Source organism: Carassius carassius, chromosome 49, assembly GCF_963082965.1.
Source record: "Carassius carassius chromosome 49, fCarCar2.1, whole genome shotgun sequence".
NCBI classification, from domain to species: Eukaryota; Metazoa; Chordata; class Actinopteri; order Cypriniformes; family Cyprinidae; genus Carassius; species Carassius carassius.
The window spans coordinates 21378405-21403418 of NC_081803.1; the positions used below are offsets into that span (position 1 = coordinate 21378405).

Below are 25014 nucleotides of genomic sequence, written 5' to 3' on the forward strand. Positions count from 1 at the left end.
ATTTTTAAGTCTCTTCTGCTCATCAAGGCTGCATTCATTTGATCAAAATTACAGTAAAAAACTAATATTGTTTTCTATGTGAATATATATGTTAAAATGTCATTTATTTCCTTCAGAAAATCCTTCAGAAATCATTCTAATATGACGATTTGTTGCTCAAGAAACATTTTTGTGCAGAAACCATGATAAATTTTGTTCAGGATTATTTGATGAATAGAACATTTAAAAACAGCATTTATTTGAATAATACATCTTTGTAACTTTATAAGTGTATCTACTGTCACTTTTAATCAATTTAATGCATCCTTGCTGAATAAACGTATTAATTTATTTGAAAATAACAATAATCTTTCTAACCCCAATCTTTTACTTATTCATGTACTATATAGCAAGTCCATAAAACAAGCACAACTCAAAATAATTCAATTTTACTTTGTTTATTAGAATTTCTCAATTTCTACTGGAAAATTGAGGTACAAAGACCAACTTACACAAGATTGTAAAATTTGTTATTATATATAATAACAATATATATAATAGTAATATGAAAAAACTGTTGGTTTGTACAAGGCATTGATATCTGTGCCCATAAAAAATGTAATGCACAAAAAGCTCTTTTGTACACCGAAACACATTTGAAATGGTTAGCTAGCGTTATTTCTTCCCACAACACAGAGTTGCTCTCTAGCCATCAATGAGTGTGTAATAGATAGTGTTGCAAGCTCTAAAAATACATATGCTGTCTGTTCAGTTTCCTGTGAGGCCTAAAGCCCTAGGAGTGCAACATAGCTCTAATGCAGCATCCTGAGAAATAACCTTAACCATGCAAATTTATGACCGCTTAGCATGCCCTGACATCACCAGAGAAACACTCCGAGCTCGCAAATCTACCGCTACTTGTGTAATCTGGTTTGTTGCAGGTGCTCTACGTAAATATTTCCCTTAGATGGCCAGGTTTTACGGCCGGTTGAGATTGAATAACTCAGCTCCCACGAACTTGCAAAAACTGTCAACATGCCGCTAAGTGTTTTTAGTCATCGAGTGCTAGTGTGTGATGTAGGAGGGACAACATGAGGATTGAGTCCCTCTTCTTCTGTGTCTTTTGCACTACGGAAGCTATGCTTCCAGTTCAAAACCCAGTCCTACTTTGTGTCCGCCGGTGTTGAAGTTTTTTCCATCGATCAAGGCTGAGAGAGTGAGTTTCACCCCTTTACAATGGGGAAAAGGGAGAAATAAAACATTAAAAGATAGACAAAGATGTTAATAAACATCCTTAACAAATAAAACATTGGTCACAAGATGACTGAAATGAAATACTAGTGTATTACATATTGTGAAGTATATACCATGTAATATTTATTAATAATTACAAGTTTTGAAATTTTTTTTTGGCGACTTGTATGCAGTATGCCGAGAATGCTGTCACACAATCTCACTGTTGCTTGCATGTTTAAATTAGTGAAATAAAAAAAAAATGTAAAAATACATTGTAATACATTTTCATTATATTTGTTTAAAGAAGTAGTTCACCCAAAAATGAATATTTATTGAGAACATTTACTCACCCTCAGGACATCCAAGATGTAGAAGAGTTTGTTTCTTCATCAGATTTGTAGAAATGTAGCATTGCATCACTTGCTCACCTATGGATCCTCTGCAGTGAATGGGTGCCGTCAGAATAAGAATAAATTATAAGATCCTTTTACATCAAAATCCACAAATTTGTTTAGAGGACTCTCCGTTTGGACTCTCATTCTGACGGCACCCATTCACTGCAGAGCATCCATTGATGAGCAAGTGATGCAATCCTACATTTCTCCAAATCTGGTCCCATGAAGAAACAAACTCGTCTACATTTTATATGGCCTGAGGGTGAGACAAGTTTCTGTTCCCTTAATAATGTCTCAACTTGAAAAAGAAAAAAAGAATCAAAAAGGAAGATGTTAAAAATAACTCTTGGTTCATTCTTCACACTGCAAATGAAATGCATTGCACCGTGGGATAAAGTGGAGTACAGTGCTCTGGTTGTATATTGAACATTTTGGCGAATATCATCTGGGTATTCGGTGCATACAGAAAATTGTGAAAAAATCATGAATTGTGCAGTTTAAATTCTGCATGCTGTAGAAATGTAGTAGTTTTCCCTAGTAAAAAAATGCCAATTTAATTTTAAAATATATTTATTTGATACTAAGTATAATACAAACCATTAGCATATTTATTGACATCACTTACTGAAGTATTTTGTTTACTGCGTAATGCACATTTATTAATATCACTATTAATAATCTTTAATTGCAAGATATTTCAATTGTACCCGTTGGATACTTGCAATAGTTCCACTTCAGCACAATCAGTATATCTTTAGTTGGACTTGAGCACTACTTCTGCACAATTAAAGAGCATTAAATACAAATTAGTTGTTCCAATTTAGCAGACTTTTGATTTAAGCATTCCAGTTTAGTACACCAAAAGTACAATTGCAGGGTGTTTTTATTAACCAAATAAATATGTAAATATATTTGTAGTATACTTAGCACAAAATAAATTTATTATAGTATATTTTTTCACTAGGGTTGTGCTGTTCATATCATAAACAATAATATTAAAATGTTTACCAGGTCGAAGAGTCTGAGTGTAACCAACTCCAATCAGACTGGCATTGTTCACTTTGGCCTGCCATAAGGAAATAATGAGAAAAATAAAACATGCTCAGGTTGGTCATTCCAAGCTTTGAATATTTAATATAACTTCCTGTAAGCTTTTCAAGGGCAGATTTAGACCTGAAACAATCCACGAAAAACATGTATGCAGACGCTTCTAGTTACACAAACCTTGATTTCATGTGGTGGCGTGAAATGTGTCAGAACTTGAATCATAACGCAACACACGTCTGCATTTGCACTATCAGCACTGCTGTCATGTACAACAGAACCACAAGCTTGAAATGCATTAGCCAAGAATTTGCATGTGTGATTGCATACTTGCAAAGAGTATGGTTTTTTTGGTTGAACTGAATCCAGGTTGTGTGAAGATGGTTAACTTACAGACACCGAGGCATCTTTATCCAGCTGGTACTTTGCAGCAACTCCGAATCGCGTGCTGTTGCTGCCAGACGTCCAGGCTAAAGTGACGGCGGTCTCCAGCTGATCACTGACCTTCTGATAGACAGATCCTCCAAACTCAGCTCCGTCATTACTGATGACAGATTTCATGACTGATTTATTCAAACATACATTAAATATTGAAGAAAAGAGGGTCATATGACATTGCTAAAAATAACTTTTTTGTGTATTTGGTGTAATGCAATATGTTTATGCGGGTTAAGGTTATAATGTACATTATTGTTCTCCTCTATGCCCCGCCTTTCTGAAAAACATAGATCTTTACAAAGCTCATCGTTCTGAAAAGCGAGGTGTGCTGTGATTGGCCAGCTGTCCAGTGTGTTGTGATTGGCCGAATTCCTCACATGTGACAGAAATGTTACTCCAATCACCATACTGTGATGCTGTCTCCAAAACAAAACCAATAAAACCCATTACAAACGAGGCAGTTTTTGCATCCAGTGGGTACATAATTACAGATTATAATAACTTATACTGTCTTTTTACTCGTATCACGCTGCGTAAAAATAAAACCATGTCTGCATTTGTGATCGGAGAAACACAAACAAGCGCTTCTCTGCACTGCTCAAAACTCGCATTTGAATCATCAGTGGAAAATTCTAAATATGTATATAAATTCTTAAATATGTAAACGTACTTACAGGCTATGAGTCAGAAGTGCCAGACTCAATATTTGGCGGCATTATGCAAATATTCCCACGTCGTGATGTAGACATGTGGGGGCGTGTTTAAATGAGCCTTTTTAGGAAGGCGTGTTTGAATCGTAACTTTTATAAAACATATCTTTTTCAGATTTGAGACTTTAATCTTTGCAACTTTACAGCTCTGCTTTATGCACCAAGAGCTTGTAACACTCCAAAGAGAGTGTAGCTTCAAGTAAAAAATATTGAATAAATAATACAGTGCTTAAATATATTTAATAAAACACTCTCTAGGGTTTTTTCTTTCTGGATAACTAACAAGTTTACGGTCACTGAATGACTTGCCTGAGCTAATGTAACATCATGTGACACACTGACGTCTTTCCGCAGTTGAAACACTGATTGAGTGATTTCTTGAGACGTGATTCATTTCTGTTAATTCATGTTTATCTTGTGCTGTAACTGAGTTTCATATCAAAAGTGACAAAGCATAAAAGTTATTACTGGAGGGGAAAACAGCATCCACTAAAAGATTGATTCTTGCGATTTAAGAATTGATATCGGTTTCAATGAAATTAGAATTTATTTAGATTGATTAATCAATATTTTAAACCCAGCTCTAATATCAGCAGGGTCGTAGCTAGCTGAATCAAAATATTTCATATTTAAAAACATAAAAAAGGTAACACGAGCCTGTATTTTGAGAAATAAGTCTTGTAAGATATAAACTCAAAAAATTGCATTATATAAACGTATGTATTTTTTCGTGCAGTTCTTATAAAAAAAATGAAATAAATTGCGACTTTTTATCTCAAAATTCTGACTTTTTTCTCACATTTGTGAGCTTCTAATCACAATTCTTCTAAAAAAGGAAAAAAGTCAGAATTGTGAGACATAAACTCAGAATTGCAAGAAAAAAATGAATTGTGAAATAAAAGTCGCAATTTCCTTTTTTTAATGATTTTTATCCCACGGCAGAATCAAGCTTCCATGGAAATTTCTACAATATCAACTCAAAATCCAATGATCAGCCATCTGGTTTTTCATTGAGTCTTACACGTTGGTGTGAAGCTGGAAGTCTCCTTCCTTGTATCCCAGAGCAAAGTTATTTTGCACCAGTTTGGATTTGGCCGTGTCAAACGCTATCTGATAGCCCACAAGCCAGCCTTCGTATCCCAGAACTGCTGCAGAGTGCACAACCGGACCCTCGAAATCAATGTCACAGCTCACATTGACAAACTCACGCTTGTAGCCGGTCTTCAGTTTACCGCTTTTCTTGCTAAAGAAAGAAAAACACTGTCAAAGACACCAAACCAGATCATCAAACCAGACTTAATGCGTCAGATACTAACAACTCACCTTGTGTTTGATACAAAAGATGTATCCAGAGCCACTTTCAACCCCTGGACGAGCTGAGGAGACGATACAGCAAATTCTGAACATGACAGCAAACCACTGTGATCATCCTCTATGCGACTCTAAGGGTCCAAAGGTCATGTGGAGAGTTTTTCCTGACCTGGTCTTCTACAGACACTTCTGTACTGAGCATGTTCTCTGTGATCCACTTCTGGTTCAAACTCAATCCCAGATCCTTCATCTTATACTTGGTCTCCAGACTCCCGCCGGCTTTTCCCGTGTCCGTGTTGGTGTATCCAGACGTGTTGAACTCCTGCAGTTGGATTAGAGTTTATGAACAGGATTAATATATATATATATAAACTTGGCATGCATTAGCAACAAACCGCTTTTTTATTCAACTTCAAATCAAAAAGACTAGACTGTTACCTACTTTTTGTGATTTCAGTTTGTAGTTTGCAATTTCACTAAGTCTGAGTGGTTTTTTTTAAATAGAGAAAATAGTATAGATTAATAGAATTATACATTGGTTTTTATTTATTTTTTACTGACAATTATTTACAATTAATTTTGAATTACAAAATTATCTGTAGTGATATATAAACAAAGGCAATCCATTGGTTTTGGGATATTTGACCATTTTAAACTTTTATTTTAATTTATATTATTTTAATATTATTTATACAGTATTATAATATTTATTAGTATTTTCCATTAGTTTTTAGTTTTATATATTCAGTTTTAATTTAAATTTTAGTAAATGTATTTTTGCTTTTAACATTTTATTAGTTTTTGATTTTTATATATTATTTATATATTTTCATCTTAAACATATTTCAGTTATTTTATTATATATTATATATTTATTATAACATTTTTCATTTTTATTCAAGTTTAAGTTTTTCAGTATTTCTCATTTATTTCAGTTACTGAATTACCAATTTTTCTACAGTATTAACGAATAATATATATTTAATAATATTAATTTGAGTTATAGTTAAAAACAACCACACTGCTTTAATTTACTAAATTATAGATTTTTCGCGATTTTTAATAAAAAACTTTCAGTGTTAATTTTAGTTGTTTTTTAATAGTTAATTTTAGTTTTAGCTACAAATAACAACCCTTTTTCCCCGAAAACCCTGTAATTTCACATTTAAAAATATCTGACAGAAAGTCCATATTTGTGCGTTATTAAAAACAACACATTAAATTAAATAAACAATAAAACAGAGATTGAACATGAGAACTGGTGTCTCATGACATTACTGGATGGCAGATGGCGAGTGATGTGACAGAATTAGGTTTATTTTGATTGTGACCCAGAAACACAGACGGGACAGGACGGGACTCTTGTTTAACTCCAGAGCGATGTCGGTTGTGTAGTCAGAGAGAAATGATTCAAAAAATAAATTCACACGACATGAAAATAATTAACCACAAAAAAACTGACATCAAGATAATGACTCAAGCAGTTCTGTCTGTATGGTAAATGATGTGTGATGGAGACCACAGAGATGTGTGGGCCTTTACAGTGAAACCTGCCACATCACACAAACACTCCTACATTAATCTTACCATCTAAATGCATTTCCCAAAATGGTGCATCAAAGACATAAAAATTGCGTTAATGTTTAGATACATGACAAGCATTAAGGTAATGAAATGTGCACTTTAAGGGAATATTTCACCCAAAAATGTACATTTTCTGTAAATGTAGATTCAGAATCAGATTTGGAGAAATGTAGCATTGCATCAGTGTCTCAGCATGGATCTTCTGCAGCGAATGGGTGCCGTCAGAATGAAAGTCCAAAACATCAGAAAAATCCATACAACTCCACTCCATCAGTTAATGTCTTGTGAAGCCAAAAGCTGCTTGTTTGTAAGAAACAAATCAATTATTAAGATGTTTTAACTTCAAACTATTGCTTCTGGCTAAAATACGAGTCCTCTATAAAATTGCCTTCTCTAATGGAAAAGCTGTCAGCTCTGAATTAGGAGAGAAATCTGCACAGATCAAGCACCGTTTACAAACCAAAACAGCTCTAAACAAAGATGTGGCTTGATTTTAACGCGAGAGACAACAGGAGATGGACTGAGGAAGCTTCATTATGGATTATGGACTCGTATTCTGCCCAGAAGTTAAAAACGTCTTAATAATAGATTTGTTTCTAACAAACAAGCATCTTTTGGCTTCACCAGACATTGTGATGTTTTTATCAGCTGTTTGGACTCTCATTCTGACGGCACCCATTCACTGCAGAGCATCCATTGATGAGACACTGATGCAGTGCTACATTTCTCCAAATCTGATGAAGAAACAAACTCATCTACATCTTGGATAAAATAATGACACAATAACTAACTCACCACTCCATTTTGAGATTTAGTCTTGAGGTCCAATTTTACAATCCCAAAACCTACAAACAACACAAAGACAGGAATTACAGCAGAATGCAATTAATCCTAACATCTTCTCCAAAACAAGAGTTTTCTCACCATAACCCTTGCTGAAAATGTCCTTGGCTGCTTTTCCCAGGTCTGAGTATGCAGGAGGAACTGCCATTATATCTTATTCATAAACGAAAGGGAAAATATCAGCATTTGTAACTATCACTAGTGTCTTAAGAAAGCTACAAAAATGTCAAAAGAAAGCGGGGATCAAACCACAGATAAAACAAACCCACAAAATGGCATAATCAAATATCAAACCCACTGTGTGCATGCAGTTTATATAGTAGCTGTTCATTTTCTAGCCTTGTAAATTAAGCTTTCATAATCTGTACATGATTGCATTCTGACTGCCAATGCCAACACATTTCACTTACAAACATATTAAAACATTTGTATGAGGGCCTGTGAAATAAGAGAACCCACAAATTATAATTTAGTTGCATGCTAAAAAATAAATAAAATAATGCCAGCCTGCCTCCTTCATACAGTGCATCTATTTTTACATGATTATCCATGTCCGGGTTTTTAACTGTACAAATAAACTGAGCTGTAGGCAGCATATAAGAGCATTAAAGATGTCTGAGACACCTAGAAATGCTGCCTATGTAGTGTAGACATATTTAGTGACATTAATACTGCAATGGGAAACTGCAAAACTGATGTTCAAAACACTTCAGTAGAAATGCATGCTATTATCCAACAGCGAATGCCTTCAGATACGTGCATTATCTGACACTTGAAGCAAAGAAGACGTGTGTTTATGCATGAGGGGGCGTGATCTCGAGCTGATAATCTAATCATGAATGGAGGAAAAGCCTTTAAGACTTAAACATATGCAGGAAGCCTAAACATGTTGGACAGACAGGACATCGTCACATTTAATCATATTCAACAGCACGAAACCACACATTTAATAAAGAAAAGATGATTAAATTAAGACTATGGTGAGTGCTGTGTTATAAACACACTACACACAACTGAGTCAATATTTAAAGTTGTTAAAAATAGAATGATAAATTCGTACCGAGGATATTGTTGCTGTTGAGACAGAAATAAAATGATGACGAGAAACCAAAGCTGAAGCTTTATTGTGTCCTGTGTTTCTGATAGCTCCAGGACAAAGTGAAGGAGACAAACTGCGCATGCGCACTGGCGTCACAGAAGCGATTGCTAAATAAAAGTCCCCAGTGGCACATTAAAAAAGTGGTGGGTTTTTTCCACAAATAAAATGATCGATTTCTTATAACCATAAATTCCAGCAAATTTTCTACAATACAGTAACTATAGTATTTCACAGATATTGTGGTTACCATTGTAAAGTTTTAAAGGGGCTTGTACTCAGGTTTGGTGCAAATATGAGACCTTTAAAAAAAAGGTTTATTGTTATTTTTAAGTACTTACACATTAAATCTCCAAATGCAGCCGAATGAGAGATAACAGAAGCTGTAGATTACAGTTAAAATTTATTATATGCCCATATTCATCACTGCTTTATTATTAGCCTACTCAAACACACACACAAACACACACGGTTACCAGCAGATGTCACCACCTTCACATAATGCTGCTCTGATTATTTAGTCTAGATGACTCGGAAATTCCGTTGCCTATTTTATTAAAAATAAACAAATTGATTGTATATTTCACATGCATTGTCCACCTTTGCCTCTTAAAGGGAAGTCGTGTGTGTGTGTGTGTTATTTTAATTTTAGTTACAGTTTTCGTAATTTTATAGTTTTTACTTATTTATTATTTTATGTTTTTTTTTTATTATTTGTGTTTTAAAAACGTCTATACGGGTTTAATACATGTTTGTTTGAGTTATTTTAGTACATCAAGACAAACTAAATGAAAATGAGAAATAAGGAACTAGCTGAAATAAAATAAGTTTAATATTAAAATTAGTTACGTCTGAATAATACATGATGAAGATGAACACAAAAAAATGTTGTGACTAAAACAAATATGAAAAGAAAAAAAAACATTTATTTTCTGTCTTTTTTTAAATAAATCGCTGTGACTTAAAAGTGCCTGAAATTTAAGAAGCAAACTTACCCTAATAAAATGCATAGTAGTAGGTCTCCAAAAACAACTTTATTAAAGGTGTATTGAGCTAATTTTCCTGGTATGATGTTGTAACGTGTGCCTTGACCCAGTGAACCTTCAAGAAACGCGTCTGTTCCGTTCCACCTTAACAGATCTGAAGTGTTCGTCAGAAATATGGCGCGCCGATAGAGACTCCCTCCCTTAAAAACACACTCACTCACACACACACAGAGTCTGTCTGAGTCCTATTGAAAGAGAGCAGGAACTTCAAGCTGTCAAAAGATCAGAGAGAGCCCGTCCCTTCACTTATGTGAGCCGTTTACACTACAGATACTGTTTTGCTGAGCGGGAGGAGGCGCGTTTGTCTGCAAACCCCGCTTTAAAACAAGAAAAATGTCAGTGAACCCGAAATTTGTGAGTCCTTTCCACAGACCGCACTGTTTATCAGCCGCTGCGCCCGCAGGACAAGCCAAACTCACACACCCTGGAAAGGCCATTTTAGCTGGTAAGTGTCTTTTTGCGCTTATGAACCAGTAATAAACTGGGAAAGTCATTTCTGTTAATGCTGTGACTGACTCCAGATCAGCTGTGCCGCGCAGTTTTTGCACTGTCATCCACACAGTTTACTTGATCCCTACAAGAGCTGTAGTCAGCATCACTGCACAGGCGAGTATTCAGTGTGCTGGACTGGGATGTGTGTGTGTCATGATGTGTGCAACTGATGCAGAGTAACAGAACAGCTTTGATACAGTGTAGCATTTCTGTTATTATGTAACAGTCAAGACTTGCCTGTAACAAAACTGGAATGTGTCAGTCTGAAGTGTCAGGAAAACGTCACATTGCACCCTAAAAATTATAATTATATATTATTAAATAAAAAAAAAATTTATATAAATTATAATTATGTAATTTAATTATGTAACATTTTCTTCTTTTATAATATTTTTCCTATTATTTAATGACATCTGTTTTTAGGATTTTTATTTCTTTCATGACTTTTTATTATTATGTTCATTAAATTTTCTGCACTTTTTTTGTAATGTATTGTAACATGTTACTTTTTACTTATTATTTTATTCTCAAAGATAATTCTCATTGGTGTATTACAGTATTTAAAAAATACCTTAAAATACTTTAACAATATTATGTTATTTTAGATCAGCAAATATCAAATAATGATATATAAATACTTAAGAAAATGTAATACGCCATTATTTTATTTTGCATTAAGGCGACGAGGGGGAAGAATGTGCTTCATTGGCATCAAAACAATGCAAGAAAATATTGTATTTTATATTTGGGGTGAAATACAACCCAGACATGTTCTTGTTATCCATAAAGCCCTTTGATTTCCATTTAATATTTAATGAACAGTTGAAAAAAAAAATCAAAAGGAATGCTAATGAAATTATTATTTCTAAATTTCTAATAATTGTTATTTTGAGCCAATAAGTTACAATTTGGATCAAATTTTTAATTGATCAAATGAGATTATTCATAATGAACTTATTTTTATTATTATTGTATTTTCAGTTATTTATATATGATCCTTTTATGACTGGTTGCAAATTATGATATCATTCCATTAGTAATGCATTAACATTATTTTTCTTTATTTCATTCTCTCCTCTGAATCTATGGATAACTTGGTAATCTTAAAAGCGTAATTATAGGCTGTCAATTTTCCACCCTTCCCTGAAGTGTCCCTAGTTAGTGTGGTTAATGTCTTGCCAGTGCACGTGTCTGAGATTAACAGCACCGACAGTTAATGCAAAACTCATAGCAGTCCCATTCATATCTAATCATGTGCTGCATGAAGCTCATTCTAGTCTCAGTAATTGCTCAGTGGAGTGAATACTGTGCTGGATGCATGATGAAAGAGCCTGTGGCATGGACACAATAACATAGTAACTGACATGGAATGCAGACGGTTTGTGAGTGTTGAAATATGTGGTTAGCAGCTAGAACATGCAATAAATGTGCACTGGATTACGATGCATTTCATAGATGTTCACATTTATTTATTTGACCCTAATTACGTTCAGAGGACATGATCCTGGTATTCAATGTATGTCTTCAAAGATCCTGGTCTTCAAAGAATGTAAATGTTTGCTCCACCCCTGAAAAAACGTTCCTTTTGGCTGATGTGGTGATAGTAAAAGACCAGTCATACTGGTACTCAAACACGAACGGATGGCTCAGCAGAAAACTCACACAAACACTCACACAATGCCATTGATTGCCTCATTTAGACTCACTTTGTTTGACTTTAAAGACGTAAAGCAGGAATAGATGTGTGCTGCTTTAATCTGAACAAACATTCCTCCTTTCCTCAAAGGTTCTAATGTTTTTTTTTAAAATAAAGTTTATAAAATGTTATTTGCTTTTATTTACCAGCTATATAAGGACCTTTAAAACTATTGTTCAATGAGCAAAAAAAAAAAAGATTTATTCAGCAAGATTGCCTTCAATTGATCAAAAGTGAAAGTAATGTATAATGTTGCTTTTATCTACTTCAGATAAATGCTGTTCTCTTGCACTTTCTGTTCATTAAACAGTATTTACATTCTAAAATACTTGATTTATGTACACATTATTCTTACGTGGCGATGATTTGGGGATGGTTTTGTGGCTCAGGGAGACCAGCAAAGTTAAACAGGTTAGATTTATTAGACTCTCCTACACTATATCCTGCAGGTTCACCTGTTAAAAGACACGTTAGTGTTCGTCAGTTATGTTAAAACCTGTTAAACAAGTATACTGATTTTATAAAGAAAAAATATTGGTATATGGGTCAAAAACGAAAAAGTGTTTAAGCATAAAAAAAGTGTAATACTGCTTTAAACTGTTGTAGTTTTCCCCCCAAAAAATGCAAAAAGTTTTCTGTTTTATTTAATTGCAATTTTGTTTTTGTTTTTCTGAGCAAAAAATAAATATCATACATTTTCCCCTGATTTACAGAAGACACCCAGTAAAATGTAATTCAGTGTAACAAGCTTGTCAGGCATATTTACAACAAAAATCAATTTATGTCATATTAAAAGACATATTAATTTGACATTTTTAACATTTGCCACTATCCTAGGTTTTGCCCATTTGTCAGTAAGAATTTTTTACTAATTTAAAACACAATAAAATTTAGTATGCTCCATTATTCTTTTAGAGATTTTAATATGTACACGTCAGAATAAGCTTTTTTTATTGAATTTTTGCATAAATATTGTGTTACACTGAATGACAATGTAACATTATTTCAATCAAATTTTGACATTTTATTCTCCAAAAACTTATTTGAAACCTTAAAAGCAGACATTTTTACACAAAATCACTTTTGTACATTTCTTTTGAGACATTTCTCCTGGTAAAAAAGGCCCTTGTTATCTCACAAGTATGTTTCACAAGATCCAAAAGTCAAGAGATCTCAGTGTGAACTCAAACATTTCTCTGATATGCACAATTATTTTATATCTCTATGCTCTTACTATATGACAACTATTGACTCAGCTGTGTTTATTTGAGTAGAAACACCTTAGACAAAGTTGATAATTAAATGAAAAATTGCTCCATTAGCTATGAAAGAGCAACTTCAGAGCAATAATATTTTCTTCTGGAATGTATACAGCTTATAATAATGTCTGCTTGTTTGATTGATCGCCTGAAGCTTGTCTGCACACATGGCACACAGTGGAAGAATTGTAAATGTGTCAACAAAGTTGAGATCTGATTAAAGAGCAGGAACACCCTTCTGCGAGCAGGGGGCGGATCCTCTGAGCCAATCGCAGAAAGACACTTTCCTGTCGCCTGTTGAGCTACAGATGTGCTTAACACACAGTTAAGGTGGCGACAGATCGATGTGATTTTCATGAGACATTCATAACTAAGAAAGCTGATCACTGCTGTGAAAACTCATAATAATATACCTTTCAAAAGTGTTTTTTTAAAGACATTTAGCGATGCTAAAAAACTATCCCAAACACCTTATCATTCTGACAATTTCTAATAGTAATAGTCTAATAGAATTTGTTTTATTTTGACCTTTTGCATAGTGTTATTATTTAACAAAAATGTTTTTAAATATGGCAACACTTTCCACCTGTTATATTTATTTAACAGAAGTGTTATTTTAGTGTCAGTGAGATACTACTGTAATGTAAAGTAGTTTGAATTGCTTTTTATTTCTCTATTTTCAGTTTTTATTGTAATTTTTTGTTAAAGCGTCATTTATATAGTTTTTATTATTTTTTATTTTAGTTTGGGAGAAGTTAAACTAAATTAAAACTAGAAATGTTTCCTTGTTGATCAGGCGAATTAAAACAAGTTTAAGTGTTTTTATATTTTATTTTACTTCAGTTAATGTTTAAGAGACAAAGAAATATATAGATTTTTAATGGTTTTAGGTTTAGTTTAGTTTTTTTTTTTTAAATATATAATCCTGATTTGTGGCTTATTTTATTAATTTCACAATTAATCAATTCTCTGTGTTTTGCAGGTGGGATTGCTGGAGGCATTGAAATCTGCATCACTTTTCCTACAGAGTATGTGAAGACTCAGCTTCAGTTAGATGAGAAGGCAAACCCGCCTCGCTATAAAGGCATCGGTGTGTATTTGCTCAAATTGCTTCATGTTATTATCTTAAGTAAACACACAACAATTGATTTCATTATTATTGAATCTGCCATGTCCTGAGAGCTTTCTGAACATTTTTATTTAATCATTGTGCGTAAAAACACATGGTTCATTGGCATAGAGACATAGTCCACCCTGGTTTGAAGGTTCATAGTACAATAACTGATGCACAAGCTCTAGTTTTCAGGTTTATCAGCCGCTGGACTTTATAGCCCCTTTTCACAACAAGTTTATCAGCACGGATTGTTCAACTCGGTTTGTTTGTTAGCCAATCGCACTCTTGCAACCAGCAGTGTCACGTTTCAACAGTCTGGTTATGTTCACTTTTGAACCATGAATGATTTACTCCACTGCAGGAGGTCACAACAATCTGAAAAGAAAATGTAATGCTTTTAATAATTTATAGCTGCCCACTTTTCCGAATGATTATGCCTCACGCTGAGTTTAGAATGTGAATAGCTCTGTTTTGGAGCATTAAAGGGTAAGTTCATCGAAAAATTTAAAACATGTCATTAATGACTCACCCTCATGTCGTTCCAAACCCGTGAGACCTCCGTTCATCTTCAGAACACAGTTTAAGATATTTTAGATTTAGTCCGAGAGCTCTCAGTCCCTCCATTGAAGCTGTGTGTACGGTATACTGTCCATGTCCAGAAAGGTAAGAAAAACATCATCAAAGTAGTCCATGTGACATCAGAGGGTCAGTTAGAATATTTTGAAGCATCGAAAATACATTTTGGTCCAAAAATAGCAAAAACTATGACTTTATTCAGCATTGTCTTCTCTTCCGTGTCTGTTGTGAGAGAGAGTTCAAATCAAAGCAGCTGGATATCCGGTTCACGAACGAATCATTCAGTTCACCAAATTGAACCGAATCGTTTTAATCGGTTCGCATCTCTAATACACATTAATCCACAAATGACTTAAGCTGTTAACTTTTTTAATGTGGCTGACACTCCCCCTGAGTTCAAACAAACCAATATCCCGGAGTAATTCATTTACTCAAACAGTACACTGACTGAACTGCTGTAAAGAGAGAACTGAAGATGAACACCGAGCCGAGCCAGATAACGAACAAAACATTGACTCATTCACGAGTCAAGAACCGTTTCTGTCAGACACGCGTCCGATTCGAGAACCGAGGAGCTGATGATACTGCGCTTGTGTGATTCAGCGTGAAGCAGACTGACACACAGAGCGTCTGAACCGAACTGATTCTTTTGATGATTGATTCTGAACTGATTCTGTGCTAGTGTTATGAGCGCGGGTAAACCGAAGGTTTGAATCAAGGGCAATCATCGCAAAAGACGCCATTATACGTCGAGCGCATAAGAACCGGTGAACCGTTTTCTTCAACCGGTTTATTGAATCGAACTGTCCGAAAGAACCGGTTCGCGGAAAAGAACCGAACTTCCCATCACTACTGGTGATCCAAAAACCGATGCAATCGGTTCTTGACTCTGTGAACTGGTTCAAGAAGATCCGGTTACATCGAATGATTCGTTCGCGAACCGGATATCACAAACTGCTTTGTTTTAAAATCTCTCTCACAACAGACACGGAAGAGAAGACAATGCTGAATAAAGTCATAGTTTTTGTTATTTTTGGACCAAAATGTATTTTCGATGTTTCAAAAAATTCTAACTGACCCTCTGATGTCACATGGACTACTTTGATGATGTTTTTCTTACCTTTCTGGACATGGACAGTAGACCATACACACAGCTTCAATGGAGGGACTGAGAGCTCTCGGACTAAATCTAAAATATCTTAAACTGTGTTCCAAAGATGAACTCAGTTCACAAAACTCAGTCTTACTGGTTTGGAACGACATGAGGGTGAGTCATTGATGACATAATTTAGATTTTTGGGTGAACTATCCCTTTAATACTGCTACTGAAGTGATGTTATTCTTCTGTCCTGTCTCGTCAGTCGACTGTGTGAAGCAGACGGTGCGTGGTCATGGCGTGAAGGGTCTGTACCGTGGTCTGAGCTCTCTGGTCTATGGCTCCATTCCCAAAGCCGCGGTGAGGTGAGCGGTTCTTGACCCGCTGCGATAAGCCTTGCACAACCTTTGGCTGTCAGTGTGGCATCTGATGATGTCAGTGCAGTTTATTCTGGCTGACAGCTGGCCTCGGTTTCTTGTTTTGCTCTGCTGCTTTTATAGCGTGTAATCTATAAATCACTAGCCTTGATGACGTCAGTCAGTCAATCGAGGATTTTAGTGGAGATATCTGTAAACTAATAGGCCGATTACATCTATTAGCTAAAAAAATTGGATCCTGACATGCTAAATGTAATTCAGCTCAGTCTCTAGAAAAATAAATAAATGTGTGTGTGTGTGTGTGTGTGTGTGTGTATATGTACAGTCGTGGCAAAATTATTTGAGAATTACATAAATATTGGAAATTGGAAAAGTTGCTGCTTAAGTTTTTATAATAAAAAAATATTTCACCAAGTTACCAATATTTCTCATTTCCATTTAGTTTCAGTTTACATTGATTTACTAAATTAACTTAAACTGAAATATAAGAATGATTAAAAGGATTAAAATATAAAAAAAAATAGATAGATTATATAGATTATATTAAAAACTAATGAAACAAAAACACACAACAGAATTGTTCAAACTTAAACTAAAATTAGCATGAAAACAGAAACAATAAAAAACATATTCAAAATACAGTAGATATATAAATATAGATATCTAATTATTGTTTGTTTATATGTGAACCTGGACCACAAAACCAGTCATAAAGGTCAATTTTTAAACGAATGCATCATCTGAAAGCTGAATAAATATCTTTCCATTGACGTATTGTTTATTAGGATCTGACAATATTTGTCTGAGATACAACTATTTGAAAATCTGGAATCTGAGGGTGCAAATAAATCTAAATATTAAGAAAATCATCTTTATAGTTGTTTAGATGAAGTTCTTAGCAATGCATATTACTAATCAAAAATTAAGTTTTGACATTTATGGGTAGGAAATATACAAAATATGTTCTTGGAATATGATCTTTACTTAATATTGATTTTTGTCATAAAAGGAAAATCAATAATTTTGACCAATCCAATGTATTTTTGGCTATTTCTACAAATATGCAACTTAAAACTGGCTTTGCGCTCCAGGGTCACATATATGGCCATTTATTATTTGCTTTTTTTTATACATCTATTTCTCTTATCATAAACGAAGATCTGCAGAGTAAATGAGAAAGTATCATTTGAAACCGGAGATGTGTAAGTGTTCCGGCTCTCATGAGTTTGTTTCTCTGCAGGTTTGGGATGTTTGAGTTCCTCAGTAATAAGATGAGGGATGAGTCTGGGAAGCTGGACAGCACTCGAGGGTTGCTCTGCGGTCTGGGCGCAGGAGTGGCCGAGGCTGTGGTCGTTGTGTGTCCTATGGAGACTGTAAAGGTGTGTCATGATATGCTGAAGCTTTTAGCAGGCATTGATATTTAGAAGCCTACACTGAGAGTGAGCAATGCAGCATTTGACTTTAGTCACGTTGCATTGCTCACTTGCTGTCTAGACGCACTATAAGAAATTCCACACTAATACAAAAAGTAGTATAGTTTACCTGTGCTTTAGCAGTGATGTAAGCAAACCATCAGACAAGAACATGCATTAACAGACACTCAGGAGGCATTCAGCTTATATTGCAGCTTTTAATGCATTGCATAGATATCTGTGAATTACATGCGAAGTAAAACCAGTGTGAAGTGGTTTCTGGTTGAATTAACACTGATATGAATATGCTTTCCTTTAATTTCAGGTCAAATTCATCCACGATCAGACCTCAGCGAACCCAAAGTACCGAGGATTTTTCCATGGTGTGAGAGAAATAGTCAGAACACAAGGTACATGTGGGTGGGGAATGTTTTAGTCTGCAGCGCCACCACCTGGAGACCAAACGCACTTACTACAGTTAATCTGAACAGTGATTCAAGTCATGGCTATTACAGTTTTCTAAAATTAATTTTTATATTCTGTTTTCCCAGGACTCAAAGGAACATATCAGGGACTGACCGCAACAGTCCTGAAGCAGGGCTCGAACCAGGCCATCCGATTCTATGTAATGACCGCTCTCAGAAACTGGTATAAAGGTGTGAAGCACAGTCTAATAGTTATCATTCTGTAAGTACTGTGTGCTGATCAATCCGTGAGGCTGCAGTGATCACTGTGTTCACTCTAAAACTAGGTGATAACCCCAATAAGACTATTAACCCTCTCGTGACCGGAGTGTTTGGAGCTGTAGCTGGAGCTGCAAGTGTGTTTGGAAATACACCACTGGATGTGATCAAAACCAGAATGCAGGTGTGTAATAAAAGTCATTTACACTGTCAATCAGTAAGCAAGACTTTAGTAAAACATCAGCAGGACAGTTCAATCTTGTTTTCATGATGTTTACAGGGATTGGAAGCTCACAAATATAAGAGCACAGTTGACTGCGCCATCAAAATCCTGAAACACGAAGGGCCGGCTGGGTAAGCCTAAATGAAAACATCTGCGGTCATAATTAACCCCAAAATCAGAAAGAAAGAAAAAACCTTCTCCCAAAACCATTATGAATTTTTGCCATTAGTTTAAATGACAAAATGTTCTCATTTTATTTTATTTTAAGTTTTAGTTATTTCGGTTTTATATTTCTAGCTTAAATGTATTTTTTATTTCAGTTTTAGTATTAGTCATTTTAGAACTTCAACTTATATCAGCTAGTTATACATTTTTCACTTTTTCATTTTAAATGTAATATTTTCATATTTATATTTTCAATAATAGTTTTAATTTTAAATAAGGACCAGCTATATAAGCAAGCATGTAATAAAAATGACAAAAGCACATGACAATATTTCTAAAATTTAAACTAAAATTAAAATTACATTTTTCTCATTAAAATAAGAAGTTATTTTTGTCAGAAAGACCTTTAAAAAATTATTTTTAGTATTTTTATGACAAAATTTTAAAATTTACATTTTATTTTAGTTAACATTTTAGTAATTGATGTGCTTTTATTTATCTATCTATCTATCTATCTATCTATATAATTGTTTTTTTCTAACTTTAATTTATTTTCTTTATTTCAGTTTTACTAATTTTAGAACTTCAACCTCAACTTGGTTAGTTTGTAAATAATTGTAACTGTTCGTGAAAACATCTTGGCTCATAATGTACCCCCAAATCAAAATAACAAATTACGAAATTACATTTTTCATAAAGATATACCCATTTTTGACGTTGTTTTTGTTACAGTTCAGCACATACTCATTACTGTAATGCAGAATGAAAGGTTTCTGAAAGCTTTTGTGCGATTCACCCTTGTGTATTCACTTAAATGTGTTTCCTTTGATTTCTCTGTCTTCTGTAGGTTCTACAAAGGCACCGTGCCCAGGTTAGGTCGGGTGTGTATGGATGTGGCTATCGTGTTCATAATCTACGAGGAAGTGGTTAAAGTTCTCAACAAGGTGTGGAAGACAGACTGATGGGCGGAGCCTGGCCTTCATGACATCACATAACAGCATTTCCTCATCAGCCAAAATATCTGCCAACAGCAGATGACACAGAAAGCCACTGAAATGTGCTTAATTACCACCGTTTAACCAATTTCCCCAGCTAATGTGAGAAAGACACCGAATACTTGAAAACTACTTTTTAACCCAAAGACCAATTTAAATATCAGACTTTTTAAAAAATGTTTAGTGGAAAATTACATCTTTAGGGATGTATTTTATTTTATTTTTAAAAAATTAGGTAGCATAGAAAAAGTAATTCTTGTTTAAACTATATTATTTTCTAAAGTGCAATTTACCAGCAAATATTATACTTTTTAATTGTAATTTTGTTTTCCTAACTTGTGATTATATACTAAGTGCTTAGGGCCTAAATCTGGATCCATATATTAATCTGGATCCATATATTAACCTCATCCAAAAAAAAAAAAACACACCAAAGCTTTTAATTATAAAATATAGATGTGTTTTATACCCTATATATACAGTAATTTCAAAAGATTGGAAAATTAAGATTTTTACGTTTTTTAATGAAGTCTCTTCTGCTCACAAAAGCTGCATAAAAATACAGTAAAAACAGTAATATTGTTAAATAATATTATAATATAAGCATCAAATCATTATATTAGAATGATTTCTGAAGGATCATATGACACGGAAGACTGGAGGAATGATTCTGAAAATACAGCAAAAATAAATAACATTTTACACTATTCAAATATGGTTACTTCAAATTTTAATATTTCACAATATTACTGTATTTTTGATCAAATGCGGCTTTGCTGAGCATAAGAGATTTTTTTTAAACATTTAAAAATCCTAACTTTTAATAAGAACTAGTGGTACTTACAATACATGCACTTTTACATATAGCAGTAATCCAGGGTTAATGATTATTATAAGTGCCTATATTAATATACATCATGTGATCTATTTGTTTACATTAAGTCATTTCCATAATTTGCATATAATTACACCCTGCTGTAACAGTATAGCATAAGAACAGTGATATATACAATAACTGTTGCCTTAATCTCTGAAATCAATAACACACGACATGCTGTGCGTTTAAAACTGAACAGTATTATTTCACCCAAGCGAGCATCACCAAAGAGCCAGATCACTTAAATACAATGTTTACTTCTTTAACATCAGTTGAATCTCCAACAGATCTGGCCAGAGCCTCTTAAAAGCTGATCACAGATCAGTCCATGCCTTAAAGACGATTTAGCATGCTTGTTTAATGTTCCTCTTCTCCTTCTGCTCTCCTACCTCAAGACAAATCTGTAAAGAATGACAACAGAGGTGAAATATTCAGGATATTCAATATGAGATCAAGGTGACACAGCAAAGGTTCACTATTCAGGATTGTTTTCAAATGTAATTCACAGCAGACCAGAGAACTAGAGTGGCTTGACTTGTAGTATGCAACCTTTTTAGACTTTAAGTGTGTTTTGCCTTCACCACACATTATGTGGGAGTCTTGAATGTACAGTCTTGAAGAGGTTTTTAATATCATTTGTGCCTTTGTGGTTCTTGACTCTTTATGAAGACATGTTTTAGATGTACTGTAATGCCATATATATATAAATAATACCATCTTGCAGTCAAATCATGATCTAGTGCAGAGATAGGCAACGTCAGTCCTGGAGTGTCTTTGTAAACAGTAAGGTATAGCTGACCCATGTTGGGCCAGGAAACAGCCGTGGGATTTTATTAACATAGGATTTTATTGATTATTAAAGTAATCAGAATGCATTCCAAAAGTGTGACTTAAATATGCATTAATTCTCATGCAAATGAAAAACAATGTGCCTTCAATTCATGTTCTAATCCAGAATAAATTATTCTGACCGGACAAACGTGTCTGTTTTATTTTTACAGATAGATAGATAGATAGATAGATAGATAGATAGATAGATAGATAGATAGATAGATAGATAGATAGATAGATAGATAGATAGATAGATAGATGCATGTACATAAACTAAGAAAAAAATCTAGATAATTATAGACAAACTATAAATAATTTACAGCTAAAATTAAACCGTTAAAAGATAAGATAAAATATATCAAAAAACCAACTAATTAACATGTTAAATGAGAAATCAAGGATAATAAATACATAGAAGTAATTTAAATACCAAGAATCATTAGATAATTTAATAATTATATTCAGGAATGATAATTCATTGATTTAAAGATTTAAAAATATATATATTTTCAGGTTGAAATTAATAAAAAAGATAGCTTTATATATATATTTATATATTTAAAGTGAGTTGAAGATCAGACGAATAGGATAATTCATTTACACACACACACACACACACACACACACACACACACATATATATATATATATATATATATATATATATATATATATATAATAACACAATTAAAAACTAAAAGATAAAAAATGTGTCTATCTTCATGGCAAGAACAGGTTAAAATCGATATAAAAATATAAGTATATTAACAAATTACCAAACATGTTAAAAGTGAGATTATAGACAGGTAAATTAAAGATTTCCCATTGATGTACAATAAAAAAAGATCTGCTCAAAATTTTTCTCTGTGGGTTCATTGGCAAAATAAATGTGTGTACGTCGTTTTTTATTATTTTATTTTGTTTTATTTTATTTCAGTTACCAGTTAATTATATATATATATATATATATATATATATATATATATATATATATATATATATATATATATATATATATATATATATATATATTTATTTATTTATTTATATATAAACCCTTATGAGGGTGAATTATATTTCTCTATAATTGAGGAGTACTTTTGTATGTTGAAGTATAATTTCAGCAGAGAAGCAAAAAATCGAACGCGTAAATGCTGCAGCACGTATACGGTGACCTTGTAAAGTGTGCGCTGTGGCTTTCCGTAGTCGCGGCTCTCATCTGCTGTCAGTTGACGAACATTTCATTTTAAGATGTAGATATTTGTTTGTTTTTAATATATTAAATGAATAATGTATTCGAAAGGGACGTCGCGAGGTTTCTTTTTTAATACTGTTCTGTCTCTCGCGCGCTCTCTGGCTGCTCATCGACCCGCTCCGATTGACAAGGTGAGAGTTTTACTTCCTATTAGCATCTGAAGCTAACAGAACCAAAACAAATAAAAAAAAAAATCTAATATCTGACGTCCTCTCTTATTTATATAACATTTATTAACATGTATATCCAAATATCAAACACCAGCCTTTCAAATCGACTGATTTTATTTTATACAGTCATTGCTTTGTTAGTTTTACGTTCTTTCCCATTTAATAGTTGAAGAGATTTTTACGTTATTATTACCAAGTGTAATCATCGATATAATGCGTTTAACTAGAATTCAATTTAGTCATCTCTTACAAAAATTCTTATTTTAACTTTATTACTAATCCGAAACAATACAGCTATAGGAAATAATGACCGCATAAACCTATCAGTTTTATAATAATAATCGTCATGATAATAAATGTTCTAATTGTCAAATACAGAATATATTTGTGGTGAGTGATATCTGATATTTAGATCATTCAATACACAAATTAAACCACATTTATATTTCAGATTTGGCCAACTGTTTTATTTATTTTATTAATTTATTTCATGCTGATTTTTTAGTAAGTGCTCTTTTTTGGTCATTTATATCGTAGAGATGTAAAGTATGTATTTACCCTGACACATCAGGTGCTGATTTAATTATTTATTTTTTACATGTTATTACTGTCCTACAGTATGAATGTACGTACAGTACTTTATTTTACAAAATCCATACAAGATCACGTCAAAATACATGCTATCTTGGCGAATATTGACAAAAACAGAAGTTTATGTCTGAAGTGAACATAAAATACATCAGATGTGGATCACTATATTGAATGTGTGCATTGTCTCATAAAGTGAAAGACCAGGTATTTCAAGGGCGGCTCTCTATTAAAAAGTCATTGTGTCTCTGAATGCAAAACATTTTCTGAGCCTTTGTGCAAAGTTGCATTCATTAAAAACCCAGTATGTGACCTGCTGGTGTCATAAAAGCCGGTTTTGTATGTGAGATTCTTTATGTATGCTCGTTTTCTGGGAACTTTTTGGCTACATGTCATTGTTTGACCATTAGTGCTTCAGATTTAAAATTATAATAAATTATAACTGTGACGTGTACATGTTCACCTGAAAACAGAAAAGGGTTGAACAATTGTCTGTTTTAAAGGGAAGTATGTTATTGACTTCCTTAAAACTTTGTGGACTTCTGTACATTATCTTGCATCATGACTTTTTGTGATGGGTGTGGTGTCCAGTGTTATTTTAGTATTATTAAAAATACTAATATAGTTTTTATTAAAGATTTTGAATTGTTTTTTTTTTTTTTTTTTTCAGTTTTCATCATGTTTTAATTTAAATAATGTGCTTTTCTTTTTTTATATTACTATTTAAGTTTAATTTATTTTTATATCAGTTTTATTTTTTCATTAATGTGCAGTTAATAATTTTAGTGTTTCAAAATCAGTTATTTCATTTTTCAATCAACAAAAATGTTTTTTGTTTTAGGTAACAATAATTACCCTGGTGGTGTAGTAGTTTGACGCATGATAAGATATTTATGCAAATTAAAGTCACATGGCTCACTGGTTCTATTTGCTTCTGCATGATTAAGATGGCATGTCTAAATACATTTGCATATTTGTGTAATATAGGTCCAGAAGCTACAATGCATGTGTCCTGTGGACATCCGTGGTGTTTTCCAGCTGGATGAGCGGAGGAGAGATGCTGTGATCGCCCTCGGCATCTTCCTGGTGGAGTCTGAGCTGCAGGTACTGCTTTAACACAGTCACGCTCCTCATATTCATTGATTCAAGGGATAATTCATCCAAAAATGAAAAATTGCTGTAAATATACTCTCCCTCAGGCCATCCCAGATGTAGATGAGTTTGTTTCTCCATCAGGTTTGTATAAATGCAGCATTGCATCAGTGTCTCAGCAGTGGATGCTCTGCAGTGAATGGGTGCCGTCAGAATGAGAGCCCAAACAGTTGATAAAATCATTACAATAATCCACACCGCTCCAGTCCATCAGTGAACATCTGGAGAAGCCAAAAGCTGTGTGTTTGTAAGAGTGTTTACAGTGTTTTCACTTTAAACTGTTGCTATTGGCTAAAATATGAGTCCATAATAATGCTTCCTCTCATATCTAAATCCACCCACATATTTGTTTTGGGCTGTTTTGGCTTGTA

General features: G+C 33.6%; 3 protein-coding genes across 5 annotated transcripts in view; 2 read left to right on the forward strand and 1 right to left on the reverse strand.

Annotated features, from left to right (window-relative positions):
* Positions 1-845: 845 nt before the first annotated feature.
* Positions 846-8719, reverse strand: LOC132132193 (voltage-dependent anion-selective channel protein 2-like). 2 transcript variants are annotated; one of them, XM_059544506.1, is made up of 9 exons: positions 8601-8719; positions 7622-7693; positions 7493-7542; positions 5283-5435; positions 5126-5178; positions 4824-5045; positions 3048-3198; positions 2619-2676; positions 846-1208 (listed from the first exon to the last, which is right to left on the reverse strand). In XM_059544506.1, exons 2-9 carry the CDS (start codon positions 7686-7688, stop codon positions 1117-1119), a joined length of 846 nt encoding a protein of 281 aa, XP_059400489.1. In that variant the 5' UTR covers positions 7689-7693; positions 8601-8719; the 3' UTR covers positions 846-1116. The 2 variants fall into 2 exon arrangements, with proteins under 2 accessions (XP_059400489.1, XP_059400488.1); XM_059544505.1 differs by lacking the exon at positions 8601-8719 and adding an exon at positions 8052-8297.
* Positions 8720-9843: 1124 nt separating this feature from the next.
* On the forward strand, positions 9844-19848 carry LOC132132652 (tricarboxylate transport protein B, mitochondrial). Its single transcript, XM_059545113.1, has 9 exons — positions 9844-10127; positions 14112-14219; positions 16181-16280; positions 17533-17671; positions 18030-18114; positions 18256-18360; positions 18456-18571; positions 18668-18741; positions 19623-19848. The coding sequence occupies exons 1-9, from the start codon at positions 10016-10018 to the stop codon at positions 19735-19737; spliced, it is 954 nt and encodes a 317-aa protein (XP_059401096.1). The 5' UTR covers positions 9844-10015; the 3' UTR covers positions 19738-19848.
* A 2808-nt stretch (positions 19849-22656) lies between these two features.
* The window catches only part of LOC132132114 (phosphatidylinositol 4-kinase alpha-like), a 44223-nt gene continuing 41865 nt past the window's right edge, over positions 22657-25014 (forward strand). For both annotated transcript variants that reach the window (XM_059544375.1, XM_059544376.1), the window contains exons 1-2: positions 22657-22864; positions 24479-24595. In XM_059544375.1, the coding sequence (XP_059400358.1) occupies positions 22769-22864; positions 24479-24595 (213 nt within the window). In that variant the 5' untranslated portion in view covers positions 22657-22768. The remainder of the gene's footprint in view (positions 22865-24478; positions 24596-25014) is intronic.